The sequence below is a fragment of the Diabrotica undecimpunctata genome, chromosome 7, assembly GCF_040954645.1.
Source record: "Diabrotica undecimpunctata isolate CICGRU chromosome 7, icDiaUnde3, whole genome shotgun sequence".
NCBI classification, from domain to species: Eukaryota; Metazoa; Arthropoda; class Insecta; order Coleoptera; family Chrysomelidae; genus Diabrotica; species Diabrotica undecimpunctata.
This window is the reverse complement of record NC_092809.1, coordinates 54,642,706-54,654,508: the sequence shown is the minus strand read 5'-3', so window position 1 is coordinate 54,654,508 and position 11,803 is coordinate 54,642,706. Positions and strand designations below refer to the sequence as shown.

Here is an 11,803-nt window from a genome sequence, read left to right as displayed (position 1 = left end):
AACAATTTGTACATTTATCGTTTGTTTTCATAACCAGTTACATTTATGACACTGACTTATTATAAAAAACAGTCTTTCTTTGGCTTCTGGCATCATCCTGTCCTTTACTATTTGTCTGAATTTAGGATCTTCAAAATTGATATCGCCTTGAAGTGCTTCGCCTTTTTTACTAAATACCACCAAGCTAACAAAATCCATGGTCCAGCCCAAAACTATTTCGGACTCCATCTTACATTCTTTCAGAAATTTTGTATAACTAAACGGTTCAGTATTACATCTTAAACGTTCTAAGTTGGACACAAATTGTGCATGATAATGGTGTAATAAATCATCAAAATACTTTTTAGAAACCGCTGTCTGTACACTGGTAAATATGAAATTTAGAACATCCACAGAGGGCGAGCCGTAATCGTACAATTGAAAATCAAAAAACATGTTCTTTGGTGGTTTCCCACTTTCGTATTTTGTCATTGTATTGTTGAGCCAGAGGTCACGGTGGACAATCGTTGCAAATGGTTCTCTTACTTCAGTTTTGCTTTCTGCTTTGTTCCACGCTAATTTTACCTACAACAAGAACAGTAATTTATAGTTTGGACTTAAATACTAATATTTCTACAGTAAAACCTTCAAATAGGAGAATCAAAAGCAGGTCGCCAAAGAAAAGTGGTCTTTTAAGAGAGAACTATGAAAATTACAGCAACTGTATTTTACGTTGTTTATTTACATATTAAACATAATGTTAATTAATTGTACTTTCAATTTATCCATAACATAAATGAACACAATGATATCAATTTAAGAATTATTGTGTCATGAAATGTGTTTTTCAAGTAAGAACTGAACCATTTTATAGTAAAAATCCACTATTTGGAAGAGTGATTTCACCGTTTAAACGCAGAATATCCTCAAATTTAAATGTACACAGCGGCCGTCGAAAACTACCCATTTAATTTGCGTTTTCTTATAAGAAATCACAGAATGTATAATTAATACATTTATTTGTGCTTCTCTGTAGCAGACTTAACCACGAGCTGCCGTACAGTGTAGCCGATTCTTGTTCAAGTAGCAGTTATGGTCATACAAACCTGAATTCTTCGACACAGCTATTATTACCGTCATAAATATGGGTTTTTTTAGTACTAAAAATTTTAGCAAACATAGTAATAAAATACATTTTATTTACATGGTTTTGTTATATATTTAAGTTTATAAAAAAAAGATCGATATTTTAGATTTCATTCCCATTCTGTTTCAAAGACTTGGCAACTTGGGTATTTGTAAAGCACCGTAACGGTATCACTACCGCCCGTGTCGAAGCAAGAAACATTCATTTACATAGGCGGTGCTGGTGGGAGTGATTGTGTTGTATTTTGTGAATATATTTTGTGCACTTGAAGTTTGTGATGATAAACCGAGTGTTATTGAAGTTTGTCGTTTTATGGCGAATTTTTAGTTATATTCTGTGATTATTGAAATACAATGGACGAACAACCGAGTTGTTCCAAGAGAAGACAGCAAAATTCTGATGTTAATTCCAAAAATGAAAAGCCGCAAAAGAGACGGAAAATGTTAACGTCAGAAGAGTAGTGATACGATATGAAGGAATTGCCAGCAGAAAAATGGCATCAAATGTTAGCCAAGTGGTCGATATTTGTAGCAGTTTCGAAAGTAGCCCTTAGATCGTGTGCTCAAAAATACATCGGAAAATAAAAAAAACAAGAAAACGGTAAAACTAGAGGTAGAAAAAACATTGTTTTGGATGACGAGACAAGTAGTGTTTTTTGACAAAAGATTCATTCATTTTATTTTAGGAGTAAAATGCCAACATAGAAAAAGTTCTCAAGAGCTCGAAAACGATCACTTTTTACCCAAGATATCTCGTAGAGTCTTAATCAGGACTATGAGTGAAATGAACTTTCGATATCTAAAACGCAACAGAAAAAGTATGTTATTTGAAAGAAAAAAGAAATTATTGTGCGGAGAAGAAAATATTTAAAAGAAATACGCAAAATTCGAAGCATTGGACGGAAAATATATTATTTGGATGAAACCTGGATTAACGAAGGTCGTACAGTCGGAAGAGTTTGGCAAGATTTATTTAAATATTAAAAGTAAACGAGAAGCATTTATAGAAGGCTGGTTTACAGGATTAAAAGCTCCATCGGAAAAGGACGACGTTTATTCATTACCCTATAGGCAGTGATACAGGATTCCTTGATGATGGTTTGCTTCAATTTGAATCAAGAGAAACAGGATATTATGATAAAGAAATGACTTCCGAAATATTTGGGCGCTGGTTTAAGAGAATCTTAACAAAATTAGAACCTGGTCAGTTCACGTCAATAGACGTTTTAGCGTAACTTCTGCGACAGCTGAGTAGCATCAATAAGCTTTCTGCAAATTTATTTGTTTTTTATAGCTTTTTGATTGTAACATTCCGTATTTTTAGGGGAATGTAGGAAATAAGCCACAAAATATTTATTCGTACGTTTAAGTTACTGACGTTTCGATCTCTATATAAAGAGATCGATTTCAAATATACAAATGATAGATATATTTATTTTTCTACAGCTTTTTGCATGTTGCATTCTATAGTTTTAGAGATAATGTTGGAAATAAGCCACAATATATCTATTTATATATTTAATTTACTGATGATTCCATCTCTATTCCAGAGACCGTTTTTAAAGTTAAAAAAAAGGAAATAAATAATTAAAAATAAACAAATAAAATAAATATATTATCATTTATATCTTTATAAACGGTCTTTGGATATAGAGATCGAAACGTCAGTAAAAACCTATATATAAATAATTGTGGCCTATTTAGAACAAATAATATTTAAAAAATATAATATAATTAACGTTGAAATACAAGTGAGAATAAGCCACTGAATTTTCATACGTCTTTCCCCACTTCTCCGCATTCAAACGATGAAATCACTCTTCCAAATAGTGGAATTATAGTATCAGTGCCTTTAAAACCACATCTTTTCTGTTTATTAAGAAGTATTTTTTGACACAGTCGAAGGCTTTAGATAGATCATAGAAAACTACAGCAGCAACATAATCTTTACTTAAGTCCAAGTATAATTTTTTCATGAATAAAAAGATGGCATCATAATAATATGTACTTTTTTTTGACTGAAAACCAAATTAACAGGAAAAAAGAAAATAAATTGTATTTTTGTAAAAAAGTCATCACTCGAATTGTTACCAATTTTTCTGTAACGTTTGAAAGCGAAGGTAACAAATAGTTAAGACGATAATTAGCAGGTAAATCATGGTCATTACTATTATATAGAGGAATATCCTTAGCAAATTTTAAACAATCACTAAAGTGACCCGTTAAAAAAGACGTGTTAATTGCCTCCGCTAAAACTCTCAGTACATTACCAGGAAGATGAGATTAAACTTTACATGGGATATCATCACAGCCTGCAGCATTGGCGATTTGTAATGTTTTTTATAATATTTTTTATTTCAGCCGACTTAGTACAAAAAAAAATAAAAGGAATTTGTAATGTTTATTCCATTTAACATTTTATTCTTCTCTATGAGGAGGAATTTTACCAGTTTACCTCATTGTATAACAATTTGCTGCTACGTAAGAATCGTCTTCTTTGTGACTTAACATTCTGTAAAGTCTATCGAGACCATAAAGTCATTCGCAAAGTTCTAAAACTCAAACACAATACTTCTTTTTCTATCTTCCAAATTCATAGAAGGGATAATTTTGCGCATCTCCGTAAAGCTATTTATTCCACTAGTGAAAAACCAGATGACATAAATATCAATAATTTTAATATCTGCTCATCTATTCATTCTTTTAATGTGCATCCCATATTATGGGACACTTTTGACCGTATAAACTCATCCTCCTCCTCAGTCCTAATCCCTTTTGGGATGTGGTGACACCATCAGGCCTTTACAGTTTTTTCACGATTTCTCTCCATCCTTTTTTGTCCTTAACTAGTTGTTCGGCTTCATGTAACCCTTGGTTAATTAGTATTTTTGTTTGATCTACCCAACGGCTTGGATGTCTTCCCCTAGGTCTCTTTCCTTCAACTCTACCCTCGACTATTAGTTTTTCCATCGTAAACTCATAAACAGCCCTAAATACGTTTGAATCTAAGACCGAAACTCAGAGAAGCGCAAATTAGGGCATCTAATTGACAAAAAAAATTTCAAAACCTACAACTTAAAAACCCACTACAGTGGTTTACAACTTTATTGATATACCTATTTAGACCATTTCCACTCAAGCTATAACAAAAGGTTTCGATTACTCTGTTACCCCAGGTTACATTCCAATTGAGACAATCATTTGTCAAACTGAAGAAGCCATCTCAGTTTACCTTGCTGAAATAACTAGACAAGACATAGCTAGAGTTCTTAGAAACTCCAATACTCATATTCTGAATGTAATCCTCCGAGAAAAAAGATATGAAATAACTTCAGTCAAATGCAAATCCAGTCATTCTTACCGCCAATAAATGACTAAGGAAATGCCACCGTTATTCTAAATACTTCTTTTTACATTAATAAACTCTAAAATCTCATTTTTAGTAGAGACTAGAGACCATTTCTTAATATTCCAACAACATATCTAGAGAAAATACAAAAAGCCATCATTATGAAAACCTTTTTTTCTGTTCCATAGAATAATTTCTAATTCCTTCTGAAAAATCTTCTAGAACACCTCGAATATATGGCCTACCCAAAACTCATAAACCTAACACTCCTGTACATCCCATTGTTAGAGTATACAACTGCTTTACCTAACCATTGTGTAAGTACTTGGCCAAAACTCTACAAACACACGTTGGTACGATATGCTGATGATACGTTCGTCATTTAGCCCCACGACAGGGATGCTTTTAGTGTCTTTTCAGATCTGAATGGTATACATCCTAGTATCCAGTTCACGATGAAAGTATAAACTGATACATTTATAGCGTTTCTCGACGTTATCAAAAAGGAAAACCAATCCCATGGTTTCGTTACTCTGTTTATCTAAAACCCAATTATGCCATTCGTTACTTGCATGCCAACTCTCATCATTGACCTTCATAACTTATTTCAGTCATTAATACCCTTGGTTTTACATTGATACGCCTTTGTGATGATGCAAGTAGCCACGCTGAGCTCTCTAGTTTAGAACAAGCCCTATCAAAAATGGTTACCGTAAACTTCACATCAATAGGAACATCCACAGACATTAATCTTCCGCTCAATCTCAACCCAAAGATTTAGACCGTCATCATATGAAAGCTTTTGTTCCTTGCATCAAAGGTGTCACTGACAAAATCGACAAAATTTCTTAAAACAAGAGGATTAAAATATTTACCCTTCAACAAACACTTTCATCTCTTGTCCAATCAATCAAAGACAACATTCCAAATGAGCAACACAAATTTTATCAAATTCCTTGTGCAGGCTGCCCCTGATCTTATATAGGCCAAACAAATCGTGGAAGCCAAAACAGGATTTATGAACATTCCATTTTTGTGAAAATCCATAGAAAGAGCCAAATTTTTAAGGCCAAAGATCAAAATCTCACCGTCAGAAATGTTTGTGACAACTCCCACGCCAACTTTGATGCCATCCCCCACACCAACCCTTACGCCAACCTCCACCCCAACCTTCACCCAAACCACGTCAACATCGACGGTATAAATAAACCGTCCGCTATTCTCAGTAGCGTAGTGCAGTGATTAGTGATCAGTGTAGTAGTTTCTGAGAGTTGGGAGACTGAAACCTCGAAAGCAATGAAAAATACATCAGAGAGGATGTCGAAATCTCGCAATAATAATCGACGCAGTTCAACTCGGAAGCCTGGTGAGGTTAATATAATTTTTTGTACTGGTATTAATCTTAGCTTAGCTCGGTGTTACTTTTTCATTAAAATAGATAATTTTAAAAATAATATTTTTCTGCAATTTACCTTTGGAATAAATTGTTTAAATTCTTCTGATTCTGCAAGAATTTCTTCAATAACTAAGATCATTTTTTTAAATGGATTATCGGCAGTTTTTATCATGTAGTTATTACAAAATGGTTTAACCTCTTTGTTAAATACATCGGGCTCTTTAATTTTTAAAGCAACGACAGTTGACTGGAATATAGCCAGATCTCTAAGTAGTAATTTGGTATCTTCCAAGTTATACCCAATGTATCGATCGAGATTATTGTATCCTGCAAATAATAAAAAATAGAAATAAAAATATTCTGAATGAATGAAAAAGAAGATTATTTTTGAAGGGCATAAAATATCTAATTACTAGGTTCTCGCTTTCGGCCTATAAAGCCATCCTTAGAGCCATGCTGCAATAAAATAACAAATAAAAGTAACTAATGTAAGTGTTACAATGCTAAACTTACAAATTTATAAAGTACCAGTACTAATGTAGGGTGAAAAATAAAATTTTTTTAATTCAGAACAACTTCGAAAATTATTCCAAAAATACAGCACATTAGACTCCATAAAAAACACATTAAAAAATGTGTACCAAAAAAGCGTTCAAAATTACGTGCATTTAGTAGTACGGAAAAAAGCGTTATATATAATATTTATAAATCGACAACGGAATCGCGTCCTGAAGCTTTAATATCGGAAATAGTTAAACAAACTGCTTCTACCAGCGGAGTAGGTGAAGCTTCTGTGTACAGAATTATTAGGGAACAGAAAAGTACAGGAGGATTTTCTTCACCGAAAAAGAACAAACCCAGAAAAACCATACTTCACAAAATAGACGATTTTGATAAAACTGCTATTCGTCGAATTGTACATCAATTTTTTTTCGCAACGAAATACCAACTATAGACAAAGTTCTTGCAGCTGTTAACGACGACGAAAGCTTGCCAAATTTTAAACGCAGTACTTTCCATAAATTTCTAAAATCATTAGATTTTAAATACGTACGTAGGGGTAGAAACAGTGCTTTATTAGAACGAGAAGAGATTATTTTATGGAGGCGAAATTTTTTAAAATCCATTAAAAAATTTCGGGAGGAAAACAGGAAAATTTATTATTTAGATGAAACGTGGGTAAATGCAGGACATACAAAATCTCATGTGTGGGTTGACGAAACGGTGAAATCTTCCAGGCAGGCGTTTTTGTCAGGTCTCTCAGCAGGTCTCAAAAATCCATCTGGCAAAGGAAAAAGACTGATTCTTACACATATTGGGAGTGAAACAGGTTTTGTAGAAGGTGGCCTATGGACGTTTGAATCAAAAAAGAGTGGCGACTATCACGAGGAAATGAACTCAGACGGTTTTGAAAAGTGGTTTGCAAATATTTTGCCCCTTTTAGAAGACAACTGTGTCATAGTTCTCGATAATGCTCCTTACCCTTACCATTCGCGAAAAAGTGAGAAAGTACCGACTACAGCATGGATAAAGCAAAAAATAAAAGACTGGTTACGATCAAAAAATATCGACTTCGATGAGGACATGCTTAAAGTTGAACTCTTACAATTAGTGGCACCGCGTAAGGCTGAATATAACAAATATGTTATCGATGAACTCGCAAAAGCTCAAAATAAAACCGTTTTACGTTTGCCACCCTACCATTGTGAGCTCAATCCTATTGAGCTGATTTGGGCTGATGCTAAAAATTTTGTTGCTGCCAACAACAAGACTTTCAAATTTGCAGATGTCAAAATCCTTTTAAATGATGCCCTTAACAACATTACCCAGGAGAAATGGAAAAACTGTGTGAAGCATGTGCAGAATACAGTAGAAAAAAAGTTCTGGGAACTTGATCATATTATTGAGGTCATGGTTGAACCGTTAATTATAGAAATTGGTAGTAATGGTGATAGTGATAGTGATAGTTCAAGTTTTTCCTAATTGTTTTTAACGACAACAAGGTAAGCCATCTTAGTAGCCACGTTTTTTTTTCCCAAGTTAGCTATAAAACGGAAGGCGAACGATTTTTTTGGCATGTAAGCCTCGTTTGTTTGTATTTATTGTCATAATTATTCCACTAATCTCAATTATTATTTGTAAATCTTTTTTATAAGAATAATGCATAACATACATTTTCCTCAAGTTTGATTTATTATAATTTTACCAGACTGATTAACGGAAATAGAAATAAGTGCACAAAATATAAAGGGTTTGAAAAAAAAAGTTATTTTAAATGTCATTCCATATGCATTGCAAAATGTATGTGCTCATTTTTCATAATTGTCAACAAATGGATTTAAAATCTATGTAGCACAATAAAATATAACATATAATATAATTGGCAACAGCGCAATAACAGAAGTATCGTCTAACTGTGGTTAGGGATGCATCTTTATCGTTCGACTTCTCTTCAAAATTCTTTTATTGGAAGTTACAGCAGTACAGCTGTGTACAGTGTTGTCAGTTGATTTAGTATTAGTATTTAATTTAAAAATACAAACAAAAAATTGTATAATGAATATCTATTCCCAAGTTTATGACATATGGGATGGGAAAAACATTTATTGCCGACTTTGTATGTGCATTGAATCAAAAATGTTCTATTATTTAAAAATATATATTCATAAATATCACTTAATTTTCGTAATACAGATCTGAAATAGGCGGAGAGAGGTCTAAACGCCAGCCAATTAAAACGTTTATAACCCTACACGCGTATATTTCGTTGTTTACTGGCACTATCGCTTCTCGGTGGATAGAGTTTAGCTTCAAACTCACCTTTTATCTTTAGATTCTCTAGCAATATCACACCGTCTCTGTCAACTTTGTCACTTCCATTTAAGTTCAACCTGCTTCCATAATACTTGGGAAAACAATTAAGTATTTCTTTAATATTATATTTTTTCTGGAATTTTTGAAGTTCCGGTACAATTTTCTCATAAAATGCTATTTCGGATTTAAATGTAATTTGTACGTTAAATGCAGCTTGAGCTCGTTCCTTTTGTGGAATGATCTTACCTAAAATGTTTTATATATTTAAATAATTCAGGAATACATTTCATCTCCACTATTTTTGGGTACTAAAACTATAGTTTTATAGATACCATCGTTAGAAAATAAAACTTGTACACAAAATTCTGCAAAAGTATTTTTTATGGTCACATAGTTACTTCTACAATAATATTAGAAGAAAATCTTTTAATTAGGAATTGCAGGAATACAATAATATACCAGCAGACGAATGGGAAAGATACCTGACGGAATTGTTTAACCCTTCAGTACACGGATGATATTTTGATACACGTAAGAAAGGGTTGGGTCTGAGAAGCCCAAAAACTTAACTAAGATTTTTTTATGTTTAATTTTGTAACAACAGGTTTGGGTTGCATATATTAGAACTACTACTAAAGACAACTTACATACATTAAAAGAAAATGAACTAAAAATATAAAAGAAATTACGTACTACAATATGGCCGATATTTAAAAAACACCTTGTATGTAACTTATTCAGTCATTTTATCAATGCGTATGCAATAAACAGGTACGGTATGTTCCAAGCAAATAAATTTTTTACAATAGTGATACATGTATCGAGTTTTACGATCTCTACAAAAAGCACAACTCCCCCTTTTATTTTGCATTTTCGCAGGTGCTTGTACTGGTCCAACACCACTAACTTTAGCAGCAAGCTCTCTTATATATCGTGCCAAATAAGAAGATTGAGCTCTTTCTTTTATATTGTCCATTACGAACTGAAGACCTAGTTCTTTAAAAAAAAACTGGTGTGGCAGTCCAGTGGGACTGCCGGTAGAAGTTATACTTCTATACACGCGTTCACCGTTACTAATTTATTTGGGAGTCAATCTGCACAATCATTACATATGTAATGCTATAGGTAAGACATAGCAGAAAGAGAAACAGAATTAATAACAACTTACTAACAATTAATAAACAACATTTGACCTGTAACAGGAGGATAGTAAATGAAGGATTGAATCAATATTTTGATGAAAATGTATATTATTTTCATATATGTATGAAAGGAGTTGAATGCAAAAATTTTTTTACACTTACTCCGCAGTAAAATTCATTGTTTATTTTGTTATTAATATAAAAATACAATACAATACACTGCAACATAATTCAATATAATAATATAATACAAATTAAAATACAATATTCATAAGTCTTTAAAAATGACAATAATATACATAAAAAACATACACTAGAATACAGTGCAACACAATTCAATATAATACTACAATACATATTAAAATGCAATATTCATAAGTATTTAAAAATGACAATAATATACATAACTTTTCTACTTATGCATGTGTTTAATTTACCGTGTAATAATAATAAAAAAGTCTTCCCCGACTGGGAATCGAACCCCGGTCTCTCGCGTAACAGGCGGGGATACTGACTACTATACCACCGAGGACATAACACAAATGTATTTCAAATTTGACAGTTCTGGGTCATACAGTGATTGAGATTATTATTTTGAAATACAAAAGACTAATATAATTATGAACATTTATTAAATAATACAAAACATATTACATAAATAATAATATTAATAAATATTTTATTATATATATAATATTATATGTATATATATAATATTATATGTATGTATATAATATATATAATATTAAATATATATACAAAAGGAACATTTTTATATTCGAGAGAGGAAGAGAGAGAAAATATATCTTCTGTCTCTCTCTTACTCATTATCTTACATATGTAATGATTTCACAGATTCACTCCCATACAAATTTCCAACGTGGAGCGCGCGTATAGAAGTATAACTTCAAAAAATCTTCTTTTGATTGTTTTTAGATCCAGTTTGTTAGTTCTCTTTATCACAAATGCATTTATTGCAGCAACATCAAGCAATCCATAAAAGGTGACTATGGGCCAACGTTTTGTATTTCTATAGGAACCTGGAAGTTGATCAACCGTGTTCACACCACCTTTCATAGAGTTATAGAACGTTATTACTTCAGGTTTACTTGTCACCCGTTGTCGGATCGATTTGGTCATCATGGTGTAGGGTTGACAAAAGAACAACATGTTTTTTTGGTTTTGGTATATAAGACATTATCGTCATATCTTTGGTAAATTCAAACATTAGATTATGATTTGTCAGTAAGTTTTGTGCGACTTCAATTGATGTAAACTAATTGTTCAGTGTAACATTCCGGTTGGATTTGGAGATTGGTTTGCAAAGCCGCTCAACCACATCGTAGGCTGCAGAACTGATAGAACATGGACCTGGTGGTTGTGCACCGGCAAAGATTTCTAATTGATAAGTATAGAAAGTGCGAGAATCCAGCAAAGAATATACCTTCAGACCTTATCGGTCCGGCTTGTTTGGAAGGTATATTCTAAAACTGCAGCGACCTGTAAAGCCTAAAAGCATCTCATCGATAGTGACATATTGGCCAGTGGTATAATATTTTTAAAAATTTTTATCTACATCCTGGAATACGTTTCTAACTGCTGCAAGTTTGTCTACTTTTTTCCGTTTGTTTCTTGTACGAATATCATCTAGGCGTAAGCACTTCATAAGAAATCTAAATCTGCGGAGAGCCATCGTTGCCGGAAATATGTCAATGCCCGTACCATTTTTTCCCAAGACTCAAAAATTGAAGTTCTACCTCCACGATAAACCTGGGCCTGCTTTAGCTAAGTAAAGCAGGCCAATCAGAGCTTTTAGTTCACATATATTTGTTAGGCTCGCATCGGAACTGTCTTTATATCTCACAGACACACGCTCGATATATACATTAGTACATTAAACAATATGTTTTATAATTTTGTCATTAAAATACAGTTTCCAGCATTCCTTTTCAGTTGTGCAACTTTTCGCTTCACGAA

At 32.7% G+C, this 11,803-nt stretch overlaps 1 protein-coding gene across 2 annotated transcripts in view; it reads right to left on the bottom strand.

The window, feature by feature from the left end:
- LOC140445368 (uncharacterized) overlaps positions 1 to 11,803 on the bottom strand; it is a 40,230-nt gene continuing 28,427 nt past the window's right edge. Inside the window, exons 3-5 of one of the 2 annotated variants that reach the window (XM_072537347.1) lie at positions 8,691 to 8,930; positions 5,947 to 6,197; positions 1 to 564 (exon numbers count right to left, since the gene is read on the bottom strand). In XM_072537347.1, coding sequence (XP_072393448.1) covers positions 28 to 564; positions 5,947 to 6,197; positions 8,691 to 8,930 — 1,028 coding nt within the window. In that variant the 3' untranslated portion in view covers positions 1 to 27. The remainder of the gene's footprint in view (positions 565 to 5,946; positions 6,198 to 8,690; positions 8,931 to 11,803) is intronic. The other variant, XM_072537348.1, reaches the window with a different exon arrangement.